We start from the raw sequence: 21,085 nt of genomic DNA on the forward strand, positions 1-21,085 counted from the left end.
TCTTAGGACAGAAGCAAAAATGAAACCAGACTCCTCCATCACAAACCATTCTAATGGCCCCATTCTAATGACTGGTAGAGTCTTTCATTGATTCTAAAATCTCATAATGGAAGCTTTCATTGTCCATACCTTCTTAGTATTCTTATTTTCTAAACTCCTACCAGAGCGGCCCATGAAACACTGTCTCTGGGATTTTCTACTTAACATACCAAGCTCTTTGATATTAAAGCCACAAATCAGTTCTAAAAGCCTATGATTATGTTTATTAAAACAATAACCTCATTCCTTATGCTAAATTTTGTATAATTATGTTATTCATTTCAGTAACACAATTCCTGACACAGCACTCTCATGTAGGAAAAATATGTTCCTTGGGGGAATCCGTTGTTGGTTAGTGTTTATAACATCAGGTGGTTGAGGAAGTTGGTCACACTGCATCTGTAGTTTGGAATCAGAGCAATGAATATCTGTGCTTTGCTAACTTTCTTATGTTTGTAGCCTTCATGACAAAAGCCAAGAGAATAGCTCCTATTTGCCAGGTGGACCTTTCCACATCAATCAAATTGTTCAAGTGTGGGTTCCACTAGGTTTTCTAGAACCTAGCCTAATCAAGAAAACCCCTCACATGTATGCCTGGAAGCTTGTCTTCTAGGTGATTGAAGACTTTTTGACCATAACCATCCAAAGTGTCTGTCACCATATTCATGGTTTTTCTTTGTCTTGTCTTGTGTTAGCTAAGCTATGAGGCACTTTATAAATAGGTATAGTACAAGTGGACACCTATGAGTTATTCTTTATTTTATTGGGAATATTTTAAGTTTTCTCTTCTTTAAGAAAATTCATCTTGAGAATTTATAATTTTATGCTCTTTTTGAGAACCGCCTCTTTCCTTAGCCCAGGCATGCCCAGAACTTGCAGCAATCTTCCCTTATCTGGTTGGGGAATTAAAGTATGAGACAGTATTTCTAGTTTGAATCAAAGTTTAAAAATTCTGAAAATGTAGATTCTAGACATCAGAGTACATTTATTCCTTTCATGCCAAATGTAAGAGGATTTGAAAGTATGTTTAATATAAAAGGACTGTACATTGAGTCTACAACTTAATAATAAAAAGCCCAAAACTTGCAGTTCCATGTTAAATCCTTTCAGAAAGGGAACATACCCAACCATGTAATTGAGTATAATTTTAAGCATTAACTCATACCCAGTGTATATTGATTGAAACTCCACAGGAAATGAAAAGTTTAAATGACTCTTGAAAATATAAGGATAATGGTATCCAGAAGCATCACAATTTCAATAGTCTACAAATTCAAGATACAAATAGCATATTCTTTCTATGTAAATTTCACATTTGTTTCCCAACACAGAAGAATAAATTGACGTGAATTATAACCTACATACGATTACATTTATCAAATAAATGCAAAACATCAGACACTAACAATATCTGTATCCCTGAATTATTGGGTGTGGGCATTGATTGGAAGTTGGATTCTGGTAGAAGCAAGGACAATCAGGAAGTGCTAGGGAGTTAGATGATTAATGAACAGGCTGCTTATGGAAGGAGCTGGTAAGCACGGAGGCACTGTGAGGAGACACAGAAAAGCCAGGAGGCCTCTATGGGATGAGACAGAGCTAAAATTCACAGTGGTTCAGAGAATGAGGGGTATAGAATGTACTTGAGATAACAGTGCCTAACTGATGATCAAGCAAGCTTCCCAGATAATCCAGGTTTATGAGTGTTGTGGGACTTGATGGCAGTGTGGGAAAGAGTGTCTATGAAAGTTAGAAGTACAGAATCTTAAATTGGTGTTGCCACTAATTTGATATCCAGGACATGTCAAGATGGAAGTGTACATCAAGATTTGAACTCAGGTACTCAGGAACATAAACCAAGTTCTATAAAAATTTGAACCATTTCATTATCCCTATAAATTAAATGAGTTAATTTTTACAGGAAATATTAAACAATCTCTTCCAAATTTTCTGAATGGCATTCTTCATTTCTTTATTTCTGAATGTGTAAACTATGGGATTGAGCAGTGGAGTCAGGACATCAGCAAATATAAACACATTTTTCTCAAAAGAGAATGCAGAAGTATTTCGTGCATATATTAATATGCACGGGACAAAGAACAAAAGCACAACCGTAATGTGGGATCCACAGGTGGAGAGAGCTTTGCGCTGCCCTTCAGAGCTGTGAGACCTCAGAGAGAACAAGATGATACTGTAAGACACAAGTAATAAGGAAAAAATAATGATGCAGATAGACCCACTGTTGGCAAACACTAGAACAACAAAAATATGAGTGTCAGTGCAGGCAAGTTTTAGCAATGGGAACAAGTCACATATGAAATGATCAATAGAATTGGGTCCACAGAAAGGCAGTTGCAAAGTGAAGATAATTTGTATGATAGAATGCAAGAAGCCTCCTGTCCATGCTGTACCCACCAGAATGCCACACACCCTCCTGTTCATGATGGAAGAATAGTGAAGGGGCTTGCAAATGGCCACATAGCAGTCATAGGCCATGGCTGCTAGGACAATCACTTCTGCCCCTGCAAAGAAGTGGATTGCAAATAGTTGTGTCATGCAACATTCAAAGGAGATAGTTTTCCTCTCATAGAAGAAGTCTATAATCATCTTGGGTGTGATTACAGAAGAAATGCATGCATCCAAAAAGATAGAAAAGACAAAAAGAAGTACATGGGGGTAACAAAAAGTGAGGGGCTACATACAATTGTTACCACAATTATCATGTTGCCCCCAACGGTTGCAAGGTAGAAAAACAAAAATAAAACAAATAATGTTTTCTCAATTTTGGGATTCTGTGAAAGTCCCAGGAGTATGAACTCAGTGACACAGATCTGGTTTAACATGATTCTTGAGAAAAATTGCAAAGTAAATGTGTTCATAAACCTGCAGTTGTGAAAAAAATTTTCTTCATATATTTTTAATATTACTATCAGGAAATGATATAATGGAAAAAATGCTCAGTACTCAACTGTCTTGTCAACATTATGTCGTAGTACTCAGTAGTGCTCATTTATATGTGCAAAACGTATTAAAGATATTAAGTTCAAACAAACAAAATATTATTAACCTAGGGACTTTAGAGACACAGGGTTCAGGATGCATGATCACTTGCTAGATTGAAGAGGATCATGATTGAGATATTTTATCTCAGTGAGAACTTCAGAGTACTGATGGTTTTTCCACAGTCTACTTCTCTTTATAGTGGTTAAAGAATTTATTATTTGTTTATGTGTGAGTGAGGAAGCTTGATAAGGCAAAAGGGTAAATGATGAAGGAACTGGAGCCAATGGACCAATCACCTACAAATGAAAGTAGGTAACAATAAGAGAGGTGAAAAAGATAAAAAAATTTTTGAGTGTAATTTCTAATCTTGAGACTTAATTTGTCAATTGATACAATGAAAAATGGTTGAATAAATATAAGGTGTATGGTGTGAAATTCAAATGAATTTACTATGAAAGATGCTGATAAATAACTTACCTTCATATCTCCAAAGATTAAGGAAGGCTCAAGCTGAAAATGTCTAAATAAGACTCACATTAACATGCCCTTAAAATTCTAGTCACAATTCATACAATTGAAAACCTTTTCCAATAGAAAATTTTCATAAAACAGCTGTGTATATATTATAGCTCCTGAATTTCTTTTTTCCTACGTGGATACAGCTTTAAATTTTATAGGTTTCTTCTTTTATGTGTACATCAGAAACACATTTCACAAATGTTTTTCTGTGATTATTTACATATGTGTTTGTAACTTCATATATCTACATATATATGCATGTACCAACATGAGTAAAAGAATAATGTTTCACTGGGTGGTGATAGTGCATGCCTTTAATCTGAGTACTTGGGAGGCAGAGGCAGGCAGATCTCTGTGAGTTAGAGGCCAGTCTAGTCTACAAAGCTACATAGAGAAAATCTGTCTCAAAAAATGTAAAAGAGTTATAAACTTGTCTATATGGAAAAAAAGAAAATATTAAGGATGATCACATAGTAGTAACTAACAAATTTTAAATGTAAATAAATGTACCATCTGAAGTTGCAACATTTGACAATGGATTGTTCCCGGAGAGGGAAAATCACTCTATTGAGGATATGACCAGTAGTAGCTTTCCAATTCTCCATTGAAAGGGACCATACCCATAGGAGAAGCACTAACTGATTTAGTAGGTTCAACCACAACAAAAATGAAGTAGAAAGGAGGTCTTTTCTGTTGATATACAAGGAGTTGGAAGAAAATGTGAGTTATATATGATAACACTTTATTGTATGCAGTATAAAAACACAATGATAAAGCAAAAGAAATTAAAGACTATAAAATAGACAAAATAGCCGGGTGGTGGTGGCGCACGCCTTTAATCCCAGCACTCAGGAGGCAGAGGCAGGCGGATCTCTGTGAGTTTGAGGCCGGGCTGGACTGATAGCCTCCAAAACAATACAGAGAAACACTGTCTCATAAAAAAATAGATAAAATACAACATTATGTAGATAGAAAACTTGCTGACATTCTGTTGTCAAATAGTCTGAAAAGAGTTTTATGTGTAAGAGGTATGTGCCATGAGATGAACTGTCAGACATCAAGGTTTTGGGTCCACAAAAAACAAACAGGTGGCTCTTAGTCTTAATGAGGTGTTGAGAAAGTATGATGCAACTCAAGTTGGATTCAAATTTTTACATTATCAAAAGTGGAACTCATGGCATCATATGTAGCATGCATATACTATTATATGGTTTCCATAGATGGTCATATTGCTGAGTCAACCCCTCTCACCACCAAATACTCTTAGATCTCAAGTATAAACTTTCATGTAATTGCTTACATATTCTGTACTTACTTTATTCTAAAATTATCCACAATTTTCTTGTCTCCAATATCAAGAATTTTAACATTAAATAGCTGTCCCCTTTCTTGCTCAGGGACCTCTCATTGTAGAAACTGGTAACTGAGTCATTTCTTTGAATGATGACCTTGAAGCATCTTCTTCCCTATGCCAATTCTCTATATAGCCTACCATTCCCTTCCCACTTATTGAAGAAAGAAAATCTATTTGCAGCATTAATCTATCTGTAGATAACAGAATGTTTTTGTTAATGCAAAATGCATATATACTTAAAACTATCAGAGTATATAAACATTGTCAGTCTATGTAGCTGCTTTGAAATATATTTCATGCAAGCAAAATATTGTTATAACCAAAAATAGTAAGTTGGAGCTGAAATGTAATTTTTACTTAGCATTTATGTTAAATTCCATAAATCAATCTCATTTTAATCTAAAACTATTGTCTACAAATAAAAATTGATTTGTATGTGTATCTAAGCAATTTCTAGTAACTTCCAGTGCAATAACTACATTTCAGATTCCTAATCCATTTTCTCCTCAGTGTTGCTTTGCTGATTTCCTTAAATGAATCAACTCACTTGTCCTACAAATTCTGTAATACATGGGAATTCTGTTTCCCTCCTAATAGAATTTTTAAATTTCTCCTTTGATATCTAGGTTATTCAGGTCATTTTAAGACAGGAGCCAGGCCATTAGAACTACCGGTCTCACAATTGAGAGCCTTCATACAGTGACTGATGGAAGCAGAGGTGAACACCCACAGCTAAACACTGAACTTAACCCATGGAACCCAGTGACAGAGAGAGAGAAGTGATGAGCAAATTGGCAAAGAATGGGCTGGCAAAACCAGCAGAGACAGCTGATCTGAACAGGGGAGAGCTCTTGGACCACAGACCGACAGCTGGGAGGCCAGCATGGGACTGATCCAGAACCCCTGAGTGTGAGAGTCAGTGAGGAGCCCTGGGCAAACTATGGGGCCCTGGGCAGTAGATCAGTGTTTATCCCTGACATGCAAACGGACTTCATGTGTCCATAACACAAGGAGGGATGCTCTCTCAGCCTGGACTCTTAGGGGAGTTCCTGGATCCTGCCATGAGTGAAATGACAGACTCTAGATATCCCCTATGTGGAAGGAAGTAGGGATAGGGTGGGAGGCTGGGGGAGATGGTGGGAGGTGCGGGAGGAGGGGAGAGAGAGGGAACTGGGATTGACATGTGAAGCAAGTGAAGCAAGCTAATTAAAATTATTGTAATACAAAATAGAAAAACCATTAAATAAAAAGATAAGGAATCTATGCACCACAATTGATAGAAATTTTCAAAAACACAATTATAAATCAAAAAGTCGATTATTGTATTAACACATATTATCCTGACTATAGAAATCCAAAATTAAAGTGTTTTATAACAATTTAAAGGAATCTCTATAAATGCAGAAATGTGCCTATGATTCTCACCTTGAGTTTACTTTGTATAATCCTGAAGTTAAAGCCATCCTGTGATTTCTACTAAAATAAGTTCATGGAAGGATGATCAAAATGCTGTTTTAGCTAACTTTTCTTTGTGCCCATAAAAGAGAAATCCAGGTCTCGCAGTGAAGTTAGAGGAAATCACAAATCCTTCCTTCATGCCATAATCAATGGGATTTAATATTAAAAGAAAAATGAAGTCACCAAATCCACTACCTAAATGCAACTAGGTTAATAGGTATTCCCTGAGAGGTCATCTACCTATGAGACTTCCTCATAGCTCCCCTATGGTTTGGACAATTTCTGGCACCAACAGTGTCTGAAATATGTCTTTGTGGATTTTTTCACTTGCTTGAGAGTTTGTAATATTTTCATTTCCTTCCAAAGCTTTTAAATATTTGAGGGCTGGTTCTGTATGAAACATTTTCACTTTCAGGATTAGGAAACTTTGTATACTGAATAGATTGTGATGTCTTTGTACAGAATTTATGTAAAATGCTCACATACTCACCAAGCATAATTAGAAATGTGATCTGTTGCAAGGAATTCATCAATCAGTCTATAAGGATAATATGTACTATTCTGGTGAACACTAGCAATGACTGTTCTTTACAGAAAAAACATTTCATATATAAATATATAAGGATATATATAAATAAAGATACTCATTTCCTCTTGACTACACAGTGCAACTTCCTGTGACCATTCCAATTATGCTACTGCTTTCTTCTTCCCAACTGTACCTCACCTATATATGAGTCTGTTGATTTTGACCCACTGGCTTTAAGGTTGATGGATAAAAGCTTATTTGATGTCTCAAAGGCAAAATTCCTTTGACTACATTCTTAAAGAAATGATATTCTTTAACCAGGAACATTTAATTGTCAATAGCTCTTCAGTGAGGCTTGGGGTTCATGACTTCTTTCCTTATGCATGATGGAACTTGTACCAGGCCAGTGGAAGCATGAACAGGTACTTATTTTTTTCATGACTGAAATGATCATTCCATTTTCTGGAGACAGTGTTTCTCTGCTTCATCATCCTTAAGTTCTTATGCTATTCCTGTCTCATCTTCCAAGATATTCCCTGGATCTAGGAAGAGTCTAATATAGCTGTCCCATTTAAGGATGACTAGTGTAAGTATGAATATTTCAGTGGTTTTCAGTATTTACTTTTTGGCTGGAAAATATAATTTCATTTCTGTTGGAGTTTGAATTAAGGTTATGTAAGGACATAATGAATCTGAGACACAGACATAGGGACAATCGATGTTGATACTTACCAAAAAGGAAGTGTGACAAAACATGTTAGAATGAACAAAAGAATCCTTGCTGCCTTCCTCTATCTCTAAAGAACACTTAAGACATACCTCTGATGTTTTCCTGAAGAAAAAGTAACCTTGTGTTTTACATTACCTTGAACATAATAGCCTGTGAATCCTGCTTCTTCACTTACCTATAAACTTGTGATTGTCTCAAAAGGATCTGTAACAATAAGAATGAATCTTGGCATACAGTGTGCCTCTTATGGTCTCTTGCCTTGAGTTCTATTTTTCCCATTACAGTTCTGTCATATCCATAGTAGGGTTGATTTGCCCAACCTCTCACACTTTTCTTCTGGCACATCATTACCAGAATTTACAACTAAATATTACGAATTAAACTACTAAAAGGAAAACGTTTCATTTTAAAAAACATGATGTGATACAAAAAATAAACCTGTTTGCAATAATATGTTATAATCAATTTATTTCATGGTTCTATTTTTATGTTAATTTTTTATTACTATTATTTTAATTTTAAATAGCTTGTTTTACATGTCAATCCCAGTTCCCTCTCCATCCCCTCCTCCCGCATCCCTCCACCATCCCACCTAACCTCCCACTCTATTGCCAATTCCTTCCACATAGGGGATACCTAGAGTCTGTCATTTTACTCAGGGTAGGGTCCAGGCACTTCCCTAAGAGTCCAGACTGAGAGAGCATCCCTCTTTGTGTTATGGACACATGATGTCTGTTTGTATTCCAGGGATAAACACTGATCCACTGCTCAGGGCCCCATAGGTTGCCAAGGCCTCCTCACTGACTGTCACATTTAGGGGGTCTGGATCAGTCCCACCCTGGCCTCCCAGCTGTTGATCTGTGGTCCAAGAGCTCTCCCCTGTTCAGATCAGCTGTCTCTGCTGGTTTTGCCAGCCTAATCTTTGGCAATTTGCTTATTTCTCCTCTCTCTGTGTCACTGGGTTCTTTGGGTTCAGTTCAGTGTTTAACTGTGGGTGTTTGCCTCTGCTTCCATCAGTCACTGGATGAAGGCTACCGGATGGTTGTAGACATCAAGTTCATTATCAGGAATGGGCATTCGAGGTGGTCTCTCCACTATTGCTTAGCTTTCCAATTGGTGTCACCCATTTAGATCACTAGAGGTCACACTGGTGCCTATCTGTCTTCTAACATATGATTCCATCTTCCCCCTATTCTACCCCCCACTCAACCTTCCTGTTCCCCCATGATCTACTCTCTCTTCCTCTTCTCCCTTCTCTTCTTCCCAGATCCCACTCCCCCCACCCCTCGCCATGTTCCCCATCTATTCAGAGGATCTTGCCACATTCCTCTTCTCTTGGTTACCATGCATATATTTTAGGTTCATTCCTGTTTCTCAGACTCTCTGTCAGTGGAAGTACAGAGTGGCACTATCCTGATCCATGTCTAAAATCCATATATGAGTGAGTACATACCATGTTTGTCTTTTTGTGACTGAGTTACCTCCCTCAGGATGGTTTCTTCCAGTGCTATCCATTTACCTGCGAATTTCAAGATTCCATTGTTTTTTCTGCTGAGCAATACTACATTGTGTAAATGTACCATATTTTCTCTATCCACTCTTCAGTTGAAGGGCATCTAGGTTGCTTCCAGGATCTGTCTATTATAAATAATGCTGCTATGAACATAGTGGAGCAGATGCCCTTGTTGTATGAATTTGCCTCTTTTGGATATATGCCTGAGAGTGGAATTGCTGGATCTTGTGGTAGATTGATTCCCATTTTCCTGAGGAATCTCCATACTGATTCCCAAAATGGCTGTACGAGTTGGCAATCTCACCAGCAGTAGAGGAGTGTTCCCCTCTCTCCACATCCTCTCCAGCATAAATTGTCTTCGGTGTTTTTGAATTTAGCCATTCTGACAGGAGTAAGATGGTATTTCAAAGTTGTTTTGATTTGCATTTCCGTGATTGCTAAGGATGTTGAGCACTTTCTTAAGTGTCTCTTGGCCATTTTAGCCTTCTCTATTGAGAATTTTCTATTTAGTTCTGTACCCCACCTTTTAATTGGATCCTTTGGTGTTTTGGATACTTGCTTCTTGAGTTCTTTGTAAATTTTGGAGATTAGCCCTCTGTCAGATATGGGGTTAGTGAATATCTTTTCCCATCCGATGGTCTGCCTTTTTGTTTTGTTGACTGTGTCCTTTGCCTTACAGAAGCTTTTCAGTTTCAGGAGGTCCCATTTGTTAATTGTCGATCTCAGTGTCTGTGCCACTGATGTTAGGTTCAGGAAGTGGTCTCCTGTACCAACTCGTTGAAGAGTATCTCCCACTTTCTCTTCTAAAAGTTTCAGTGTGGCTGGATTTATGTTGAGATCTTTGATCCATTTGGACTTAAGTTTTGTACAAGGTGATAAACATGGATCTATGTGCAGTCTTCTGCATACCAGTACCCTGTTATGCCAGCACCATTTGTTGAAAATGCTTTGTTTTTTACATTGTATAGTTTTAGCTCCTTTGTCAAAAATCTAGTGTTCATAGGTGTGCAGGTTAAAATCAGGGTTTACAATTCGGTTCCATTGGTCTTCCTGCCTATTTTTGTGCCAATACCATGCTGTTTTCATGACTCTAGCTCTATAATAGAGCTTGAAGTCAGGTATGGTGATTCTTCCTAAAGGTCCTTTATCATATAGGGTTGCCATGTTTCTATTTTAAACATTAGATTAGTAGCTTCATAAACCAGTTTAACCACTCATATTAGATGTTTATTGTCTAAGCTAATCCTTGGGAACTAATGGAAAACTTTGGGGAAAAATATCCTCTCTTTGTAGGGCAAGGACATCAAGAGAATGTATTTCCTTTAAGTTTTTTCCTTTTATTTATTTAAATTAGAAACAAGATTGTTTTACATGTCAATCCCAGTTCCTTCTGCCTCTCCTCCTCCCCTGTCCCCCAACTGACCTCTTATCCCATCCCATTTCTGCTCCCAAGGGAGGTTGAAGCCTTCCATGGGAGAATCTCCAAAGTCTGTCATATCATTTGGAGCAGTGCCTTGACTCTCCCTCATGTGTCTAGGCTGAGAGAGTATCCCTCTATGTGGAATGGCCTCCCAAAGTCCAATCATGTACTAGGGATGAATACTGATCAACTACCAGAGGTCCCATTGATTGCCCTAACCTTCTAACTGACACCCATGTTCAGGGGGTCTGAATCAGTCCTATGCTGGTTTCCCAGATATGAGTATGAGGTCCATGAACTCCCCCTTGTTGAGGTCAGCTGTTTCTGTGGGTTTCTCCATCCTGGTCTTGACACCTTTGTTCCTCACTCCTCCCTCCCTGCAACTGGATTCTGGGAGTTAGACTCAATGTATAGCTGTGGGTGTCTGCTTCTGCTTCCATTAGCTACTGGATGAAGGCTCTAGGATGGCATATAAGTTAGTCATTAATCCCATTATAGTGGAAGGGTTTTAAGATAGCCTTTCCACTACTGCTTAGATTCTTTGTTGAAGTCATTCTTGTAGATCCCGGCCATTTTCCTCAAACCATATTTGTCTTTAAACTTATAATGACTTTGAGTGACAAACATAGAGATTAAGTGGTAAAATCACTGTGCAAACACTAAACTTCTACTACACATTTAGTCTGATGTGAGCCACAATTTATTCAGATATTGTTTTAATTATTATATGTTACATTTAATTATTATATATTCTCCAATGTGGATAAAATACAGTGTCTTTTATCTTCTTCAGGTTCTAGTACATCTTTGCCATGTAAAATTAAAGAATGACAATCATAGTATGAGTATTTAGTAATTTTGTCCATAAAATTTAATTGGCCTGCCAGTCACACTGAACAGAAAGCATGTTTTAATAAATTATTTTATGCAAATTCAATTTCACAACCTACAGACAGCATAACCAAGAAGTGATGTAGAATATTCTTAAATCTCAATGATCTTTATTGATAATCATTATATATGTACATGCATGTATTGCATACCAAAAATTTAGAATGATAAAAATCACTCAATAATTTGAAATATATTTCTTTTATGAAAAATAAATCTTGAACATAGTTTCTCTGTATTGTAGGAGAAATATACTCTCACCATCTTAGTCAGTAAAGTGCTGGCCAATGCCTGCCTTTGCATGAATTTTAAGAAGAAGTGTTTATAGGGTTTCCCTATGGAATTAGATTACAGAATTCACTGGGCAGAGTTAGTGGCATCACCTAAGAGAAACTCAAGATAGTCTAGTCATACTTATTGTCATGGACCTCTGCTATACTCCAGCCCTAGCATCATCTCATCCTCATAGAGAAGATGTGACTCAATACCACCTCTTCAGACATGAAGCAAATTCCAAGAAACAGGCCTGTGGCTTATCTATAGTTAAAGATTAGCTTAATGGAAATTCCCATCCTTTTAGAGATAGGCTTGAGCAATAGATGGTGGATTGCATAAGATATGATCAGATCCTACAGTTTCCCAGGATGTGCTACCCCTCCCATTGACCTCTTGCCCTGCCAGCTACCTTCCAGATGCAATACACCCCCATTCCTTCCCCTCCTCAATTGCTGCCTACGAACTTTTATAAACCACCTTAGAAGAAATAAAGCTTGTGGACTTGATCAGAATCCTGTCTTGTCTTCCGTTCCTTGTCTCTCTTGTCCCCTATCTCTCTCCTAAGTGTCCCCAGTCCTGCTGGATAGAACAACTTATCTGTCAAGAATTTAAATAACTTACTCAAGTATTTTCCCAGATACGAACGGGACTAATTAAATATGAAACCAAATGATACAGAAACCTCCATAATTCATCTCATATTCAAATTTCTCTTGATGCATTTCCTGGATATGATGTCTCACAATGTTACTTAGAATTTTATTTTTCACTCAAAATTTTGGTATTTTTCATAATTTTCAGTACAAATTCAGGTTATCATACTTGGCAAGCATTCTAGTATTTAAAACTCTTCTAGTGTTTTATTAGATTTATGAGAGTATACATTTGTTATGTTATTGTCACATGAACTAATGTTGCCATGGGAAAATGCTAAGTTCTCGATACATTCTAAATATGTGATCTCAAATGAAAGTGTCTTGGGATCCTCCTGCCTCTGCCTCTTCAGCATATCCTGCCAATGTTTGCCACCATAATAGGTGTCAGTGGAAGGAATAGTCTTCAGAAAAGAGCACAGCAATTTGTTATCCAATATCAAATGTTCAGCCCTGAAAACATACATGTGAGTACCATTTTCCAGACTGAAATTTATAAGTAGGAATATACATGTATATACATATATGAACATAGTAACTTTTAATGAAAAAAGCCATGACTGAAAGAGAGCAAGGAGATAAATATGGGAGGGGGAAAAGGTATATCTGAAGGGAGAATAGGTGGAGGAGAAATAATTTATTTATATTATAATCTCAAGAATAATAGAAAACATTAAAAAACATTTTCTCAACTAAAACATTGAAGGACCCTGAAAAGATTAATGTCATTTCATTCTATATAATACCTAACCAATGTAGCAACTGTGTAGGTAAACACTGACTTCTTAATCATTCCATTATCTTTGAAGTATGCACTTTGTTTCTTGATGTTTGTATGGGGTTATATGAGTGGATGAGTGGGTAGCATATACATATTTGTAGGCCTAAAGAGCGTATGTTGTTTGTGCTTGTGCACATATATGCAAATACATAAGACGACATTGACTGTATCCATCTGTTGCACATTACCTGATTGCCTTAGGATAAATTCAGGAATGAACTTTTATATCTGTGTTTAAGTACATTATCAGTACTCTGAGCTTCTAGAATCTACATATCTCTCTTGAACCAACATTAAGTTATTGGGCCTTGTGATGCCTATCATCTGACATGGATGCTGGAAATCAATACTGATATCCTCTTTGTACAACATGAAGTATTCTTACCCACTGATAAATTTCCACAGCATAGAAAGGGTAGTATTTAATATTTGTCAGAAATCACTATCAATTTCTTCCACATTTTCCTGATGGAATTCTTCATTTCCTTATTTCTGAAAGTGTAAACCATAGGGTTGAGCAATGGTGTCAAGACTGTGGTAAATATAACAGCATTTTTCTCAAAGGAGAATGCAGATATTGGTCTTGCATATGTTAATATGCATGGGACAAAAAACAAAACTACAACAGTAATGTGGGACCCACAAGTGGAAAGAGCTTTAAATTTCCCTTCAGAGCTGTGGGCTCTCAGATACAACAAGATGACACTATAGGAAGCAAGCAATAAGGAAAAAATGATGATGCAGATAGATCCACTGTTGGCAAACACCAAAATGACAAATATGTGTGTGTCAGTACAGGCAAGTTTCAGTAATGGGAATAAGTCACACATATAGTGATCGATGACATTGGGTCCACAGAAGGGCAGTTGCAAAGTGAAGATAATTTGTATAACAGAATGCAAGAAGCCTCCTGCCCAGGCAACCACCACAAGGTTTCTACAGAGATTCCGATTCATGATGGAAGAGTAGTGTAAGGGCTTGCAAATGGCCACATAGCGGTCATAGGCCATGGCTGATAGGACAATCACCTCTACCCCAGTGAAGAAGTGAACAGCAAACAGTTGTGCCATACAACATTCAAATGAAATTGTCTTCCTTTCATAGAAGAAGTCTAAAATCATCTTGGGTGTGACAGTAGAAGAAATGCATGCATCTAGTAAGGACAGGAATGTCAAGAAGAAGTACATGGGGGAGGCCAGTAGTGTAGGACTGTATATAATGGTCATAACAATTATCATATTGCCCCCAATAGTTGCAAGGTAGACTAAAGAAAATACAATAAACAATATTTTCTCAACTTTTGAGTTCTGCAAAAGGCCCAGAAATATGAAGTCGGTGACACAGCTCTGATTTTTCATGATTCACAAGATGATAGTGAAAGTAAGGTATGTTCAAGTACATCTACAATTATGAAAAAACAAATACTTAGTACAGTCTACAGACACTATGGACAAGTTGGTATGCCTTTATGCAAAATTATCTTTATGTATCATATTACTATTAAGACCACAGTAGTAGAATGTTTGTAGTGGGTATAATTATATAACATGCAGACTTGAGGTGAGGATAAACTTTTGAATACCATAATATAGACACATTTTAATACTGAAAATAACAGAATTTGCTATCTGGTGGAGAGAAACAATGTATCTTTGAACAGAAATATTTTATCATGATCTTAGTGTTTTTGAAGTGAAATGTTAAAAATAATTAGAAATTATATTCTAGATAATAAAAACAGATAATAATTTAAGAATATTATCTGACATTGAATTGGGCCAGTACCTATCTACCAACAATAGAAATGATACATTGTTCACTTGAAAATCTGGCTGCACTGTAGATTTGTTTCAAACTATTAGGGGTTTTAAAACATTATGTTCATCAATCTACAATTCTTTAAAGAAAATCCACACTACTGTCTGTATTCAAAATTGTGAGATTTCACTTTTAATTCATTGTTTTAAAATGTGACTAGAAATTTAAAAATAATCAGCTGCTTTCTTGAAAACTAAATGAAATTAGTGAGACTACAAGCTACTGTAACCTCAAAGACTTACACCCTAGTCATAAGTATTTGGCAAAGGTTATCGATTCTATTTTATTTCCTCAAAATTTATAATAAATTTTGTAAGATACAGAATAGATCATTAACTTGGTATCTTAAGAGACCAAGGCACTAAAACCCAAGAGGTTCCCACAGGGTCAATTGGGTAAAGACAGAGATTGTTTTCATCAATGAAAACTTCAGAGTAGCATTGTTATTTCTACAATCTTCCTCTTTCTGCAAAGTTGAAAAATGATACTACTTGATACATGTGGGAGAGACATCTTGATAAAGGCAACAGAATAGATGGTGAAGAATAAAAAAGGAGGGGCCAGTAAGCCAAACATGAAAACTGGTGGCAGCACACACAGAAGAAAAAAGACTACTCACTGAATAGAATTTAGACTCTTGAGACTTAATTACTTGCCAATTATTAATGCAATATGCCTTTCTTAAAGAAAATATAGTTTGGCAATATATATGATTTGAAATCTGTATTAACCAACTCTAAATCATGTTCACAAACAACCTACTTGCATTCTCAAAGTTGATGCCAAAGCTCAAATGTAATGTCAGAATATCACTAATAGCAATTATCTCATGTTTTTACTTGTACAGACAGATTTAATAGAAAGAAGCATCAAAGAATTTTATGTTGATCATATAAAAAGATTATGGGGGGACTGTAGTTATGGCTCAGTGTTTAAGAGAACTGACTACTCTTCCAGAGGACCCTGGTTCAATTCTCAGTACTCCCATGACAGCTCACAACTGTCTATAACTCTAGTTCCAGGGGACCATAAACCCATGGAAAAACACCAATACATTTAAAGTAATAAACAATAATATTAAAAGTTGTAGAAAGAGATGCTAAAGGCCAAGAATATGATATGGCTCCAGCCAATGACATGCACCAGGGATATAATTTTAGATAAAGCTCTTGCATTGCATAACCAACGCTAATAAATAATTTTCCTTGCATTTATTCACAAGAAAAATAACTTGAATTCATAGTTTCAAGATATGATCATCTCAACCCACCCTACTTTGTAAGGTTCTGAATAATTCGTAGTAGAGTGTAAAGATGAACTTAAAGGGAAAAAGCCCTGAGTACACAGTTCAATGTTAATTTTAAAATTAAGTAAACATTTCCATAATCTTTTACATTCTATTCAAGATTAGTTTCAACCAAAATGGCACTGCTATTTTTCTAATAAAACAAAACATGGAGACTACTGTGTAGTTATGATCACATTTAGAAGATGTTTAACATAACATGCTATACTGAATTTTAATCTAAATAAAAAGAATAATAATTGAAAATTACTCTAAACATAAACATAAATGAAATCTGTTATTTAAATGAGATAAATGTTTCCAATTTTTTTTTTTGGTTTTTACGAGACAGGGTTTCTCTGTATTGTTTTGGAGGCTATCAGTCCAGCCCAGCCTCGAACTCACAGAGATCCGCCTGCCTCTGCCTCCAGAGTGCTGGGATTAAAGGCATGTGCCACCACCACCCAGCACAATTTTTCTTCACAATCTTGGCAAATGTATACAGTAAAGCTGTGTGGTCATATCAATGAATCAATGCTAGTGATATTGTGGAGGCTTCCATTCTATCTCATTTGTATAAATCTAAAATTAGACTAAATACAACATAAACTAGAAATTTAAAAATTGTTCACTTTCTACTCTTTGAGAGTTCAGGAAGCATATGGGAAGCAGGATAGGAACACAATATATGGTTTGCATGTACAAAATTCTCAATGGATAAATAAAACTACATTATGAAAATAGGTAACAAAACAGCTCAGTATCAAAATAATCATATACTATTGAAGGAAGCACCACATTCCTAAGCTGTCTGCTCTATTAAAAAAGGTTGATAGGGTTTTCTGTGGTTTGTTGTTTTGTTTTGCTTTCATGTGGGTTAACATGGTCCTATATAGTCCAGGATGTATTCAAACTCACCAGATAGTTTGAATTCATTTGAACCTCTGATCTTTGTGCCTCCACCTACAAACTACCAGTTAAAAAACTTGGAACACTATGTCAGCTAGGTTCATAGCTTTTATGCTTATATTCTATAAACTTGTGAATACTGATATTTACATTGTTTTAAACAATACTTGTGTACCTGAAAGAGGTAAAACAGCTCATGACTTTCTTTTCTTTCGTATCTGCACTACTAGAAAATTCTAGAGCTATACAGGGTGCCATTATTCATCTCCTTGAGCAGTAACTTTGGGAAGATTGCCACCCTGTGCCCAACTCTCCACATGGCCCACTATCTTATTAACAAGGCTAATTGTAGCATCAATGTATCTACAAAGAACAGGATATTTTTGTTAATATATGATATATGTAATCTTAAAAAATGTGGGGAAGAGGAGCAGAAACATTGTCATTATAGATGATTGTTTTGGAATTTATTTAAAAAAATAAAGTTATTACAAATGATAATCATGAATTCAATCTTGTTTGAAACTGTTCTTCTTAAGTCAATAAATCTACCATATTTGCTATCTATCAATAAAAGATCTATGACATGTCTGTGTCTCAATGCAAACTTTTTCTACAGCTCTCTGAGAAAGGTGCTCTCCAAAGATAACTAATCCCCTCTCCTCTCCTCAGTGTTTGCCGGTTAATGTCAATAAATGTCTCAACTTTCTTATCTTAGAAGCATTGGAGGAAGCACTTTTCTCTGTTTCATCTTAAACTGCTTTGGTGACTTGGTGAATCAGCTCATTTTAGAAGAATGATAAAGCCAGACTATGAGCCCTAAAGCAGTTCAATGCTTCGTTGTTGAGTTTCCTATAACAATTCTGAGGCAAAAACCTAACATTTACTGAAACTTAAGTAGACACAAATCAGAAGACTCCTCATTTTCTAAATAAGTAACTCTGAAAATATTGTGTTGTTATTTCTGTGCCATGTTCTAATGTTAGGTTGTGGATTATATACATATATATATGTATATATATATATGTATGTGTGTGTGTTTTCATTTTCAATATTATATAGATTTTAACAGAACTTCAATTTGCCATATCCCTATATCAGTATTTTTTACAAAACCTCAAAGCATACTAACTTTACCTAAAAATATCAGAATGGTGAGTATACTCATACATAATCATGTATTTAGAAAATAATAAAGTATGATTGCATGAATAATAGAAAATACAAAATTTGGTGCCTTACATACTATACTTAGTTCAAAACGAAGGTGGAAATAGGAAATAATGATAACTTACATTAAACTTGAAGGAGTGCATGATCATCAAAGGACAGGAAAATGAGGAACTAAGCACTGCCCAGGAAGACAGAAAGCAGAGGAGAGAGAGAAACAGAGACAGAGAAAGGAGGAGGAGATGGAGGAGCAGGAGGAGGAAGAGGAAGAGGAGTGGTGCAGGTAGAAAGGAGGGATAGAAAGAATTTACAATCTGAAAACTGTCTTTGTTTGGGGCACATAAGCAGTTATTTCTTTCAAGTACCATTTTCTGGAGTCCATGCATATCATTTTATCACCTTCTGTATACTCCAACTTTCATAATAAAATTCCCTACTTAGAATAACGAATCTGATCAGAGTTTATATATCTCTCTCAAAAAACACCCATGAAGTGAAAAATCAATGTTTGAATTAAACAGTGTCTTGACCACAACACTAAAATTATAAATTGATTTATCACAATTTAAATCATCTCTGAAAAGTAAAAATGTACCTGATATGTCTAACCATATGTCAGTTGTATGAAAAACATGAAGATAGCTATGACCTGTTTGCTGAGGAGTACAGTCCATTCACTGGTGAACAAGACACTGTTTGTATCCAACAATTCCTGCCATGTGTAATAGAGAAGAGCAGCTTTCAAAGAGCCAGAGGGGAATGCTACTCTCACATTGTCTATATCATGTTTTAAGCATAAAAGCAAAACAAAAAAAAATAAGATTCCACTTTAATAGTGAATGGAATTTAATGTGGTTTCTTGAGAATTGATTCACCTCTGAGGCCTAGTCTTAGCTCCCTTAAGATTTGTATGATTTATGGCCCCAGGAGTATTCAAGGCATAATTTCATTGTACTTCTTCCCTTGATTGTTTATAACACTATCATTCTCAACCAAAGACAAGTTTAAAATACTGGGATAGAGACATTTCTATTTGATAATCTTCAAGGTAGTATTACTCTCATGGATAAAACACTATTATACAATGTATGGAGTGCAGCATCTCTGTGCAGCATTTAAACAGAATGCTTGGGCACTAACGAAAGTAAAAGGCAATTTTTGTCACATGGAATCTACCAATCAATGTGTAAGGATAGTTTATATGGTTTTTGGAAAATACTAACATTCATTAGCGGATCTATTAATTCCCTCTAAGAGTATTTTGCTTTATTTGCTTTTTGACAATTTCACAAATATGTATATGACCATGCTGACTACTCATTATCTTCTGTTGCCCCCATTCCAATCCTGATGATGCCCCCTTCTTGTTTATCTTTTCCTCATGTAGCTACCCCAGGTCTCTTGAATGGGAACAGGTGGGAAATTATTTGTTGGAGTTTGTTCAACTTCACTGTGGTTATTATATATCTAAAGAAAACAATACCCCTCATCAAGCAATATTTGTCAAAATCTCAATTAGGAGACTGAACTCATAAATCCATTCATTAACAATTATGCAATGTTTTGAGACTGAATCATGTGCCATTATTGTACAGGTATCAACATGTGCTGTTTGTGATTCCCATTCCTCTAACTTCACAGCATCATCTCACTTCCAATTTCTTCCATTCCTTATGCCCTTCTTTTGAAAATATTTTCTAGATCTTGGAGGGGGATAATGCAGTTGTGCCATTCAGTGCTGACCATTAAATTTACTTTTTTTCTGTATTTTGAAATGTTGTGAGTCTATACACTAAATGCCACACACTGCAGAAAGAAACTACTCTGGCTGACCATTAGTATTAACCAATAGGTTTGTTTATGTCTTTCATTCTCAGGAGGCCTTATTTGCATATAGTTATTTCAGATGGAGAAAAGTTAAAGTAGAAAACAGGTAATTATTTTACAATCTTGAAGCATAAGGAGATAGTTTCTTTAAAGGAAGATACTTTGTTAATGGCTGAGAGGTGCACTTGTCTGTACATATAAACATGAATATTTAGTAGCCTGGCACAATGTCTACTTAACAAAATAATAATAATAGATTCTTTCCTAGGGCTTGTAACCTCCTTCTTCATAGACTTTGGCCATGATTACAGTACAAGGTATGTGTTTCATCCTGTTTATAACACTTCAAGTTCAGTCTCAAAGGGTATATTTCACCATTGAATGTACCTTATCTATTTGCTCATTATCCCAGAATGTCATGCTCTTGGCTTGATAAGACATTTTTTAAGTTCTCTTCAACAACTGGCTGTACAAATCGCAGAAACCCTACAAACTCATGGAAATTGAACAATGCACAATTGCACCATCCCTGGGTAAAGGAAGAAATATAAAAATAAATTAAAGATTTCCTGGAATTCAATGAGAATGAAGACACAACATACCCAAACTTATGGGACACTCTGGAAGCAGTGCTTAAAGGAAAGTTCATAGTACTAAGTGCCCACATGAAAAAATTGGAGAACAGTCACACAAGAGAATTAATAGCACATAGTTACCTCTGTAACTCTAGATCAGGAACTCAGTTCCTTCCTCCAGCTGTTGTGAACTCATGAAGGAAAGGGCATATATCAAACAGACCAAGACATTTACCCATGAATAAAAAAATAAAACCACATTTTCAAAGTCATACCAATCATTAAAAAAATTGATCTACTCAAATAATAAATTGTGAAAATTAATCAGCAAACTA

At 35.9% G+C, this 21,085-nt stretch overlaps 2 protein-coding genes across 2 annotated transcripts; both read right to left on the bottom strand.

The window, feature by feature from the left end:
- Positions 1 to 1,947: 1,947 nt before the first annotated feature.
- LOC101835462 (olfactory receptor 4C15-like) lies at positions 1,948 to 2,882 on the bottom strand. Its single transcript, XM_013120195.1, is given in 2 exon segments — positions 1,948 to 2,687; positions 2,690 to 2,882. Coding segments are annotated over 2 exon segments (933 nt in total).
- Positions 2,883 to 13,588: 10,706 nt separating this feature from the next.
- On the bottom strand, positions 13,589 to 14,524 carry LOC101835206 (olfactory receptor 4C15-like). Its single transcript, XM_005064985.2, has one exon. The coding sequence runs from the start codon at positions 14,522 to 14,524 to the stop codon at positions 13,589 to 13,591; it is 936 nt and encodes a 311-aa protein (XP_005065042.1).
- Between the last annotated feature and the right edge of the window lie 6,561 nt (positions 14,525 to 21,085).

The sequence above is a fragment of the Mesocricetus auratus genome, unplaced genomic scaffold, assembly GCF_017639785.1.
Source record: "Mesocricetus auratus isolate SY011 unplaced genomic scaffold, BCM_Maur_2.0 Super-Scaffold_100004, whole genome shotgun sequence".
In the NCBI taxonomy this organism is placed as follows: domain Eukaryota; kingdom Metazoa; phylum Chordata; class Mammalia; order Rodentia; family Cricetidae; genus Mesocricetus; species Mesocricetus auratus.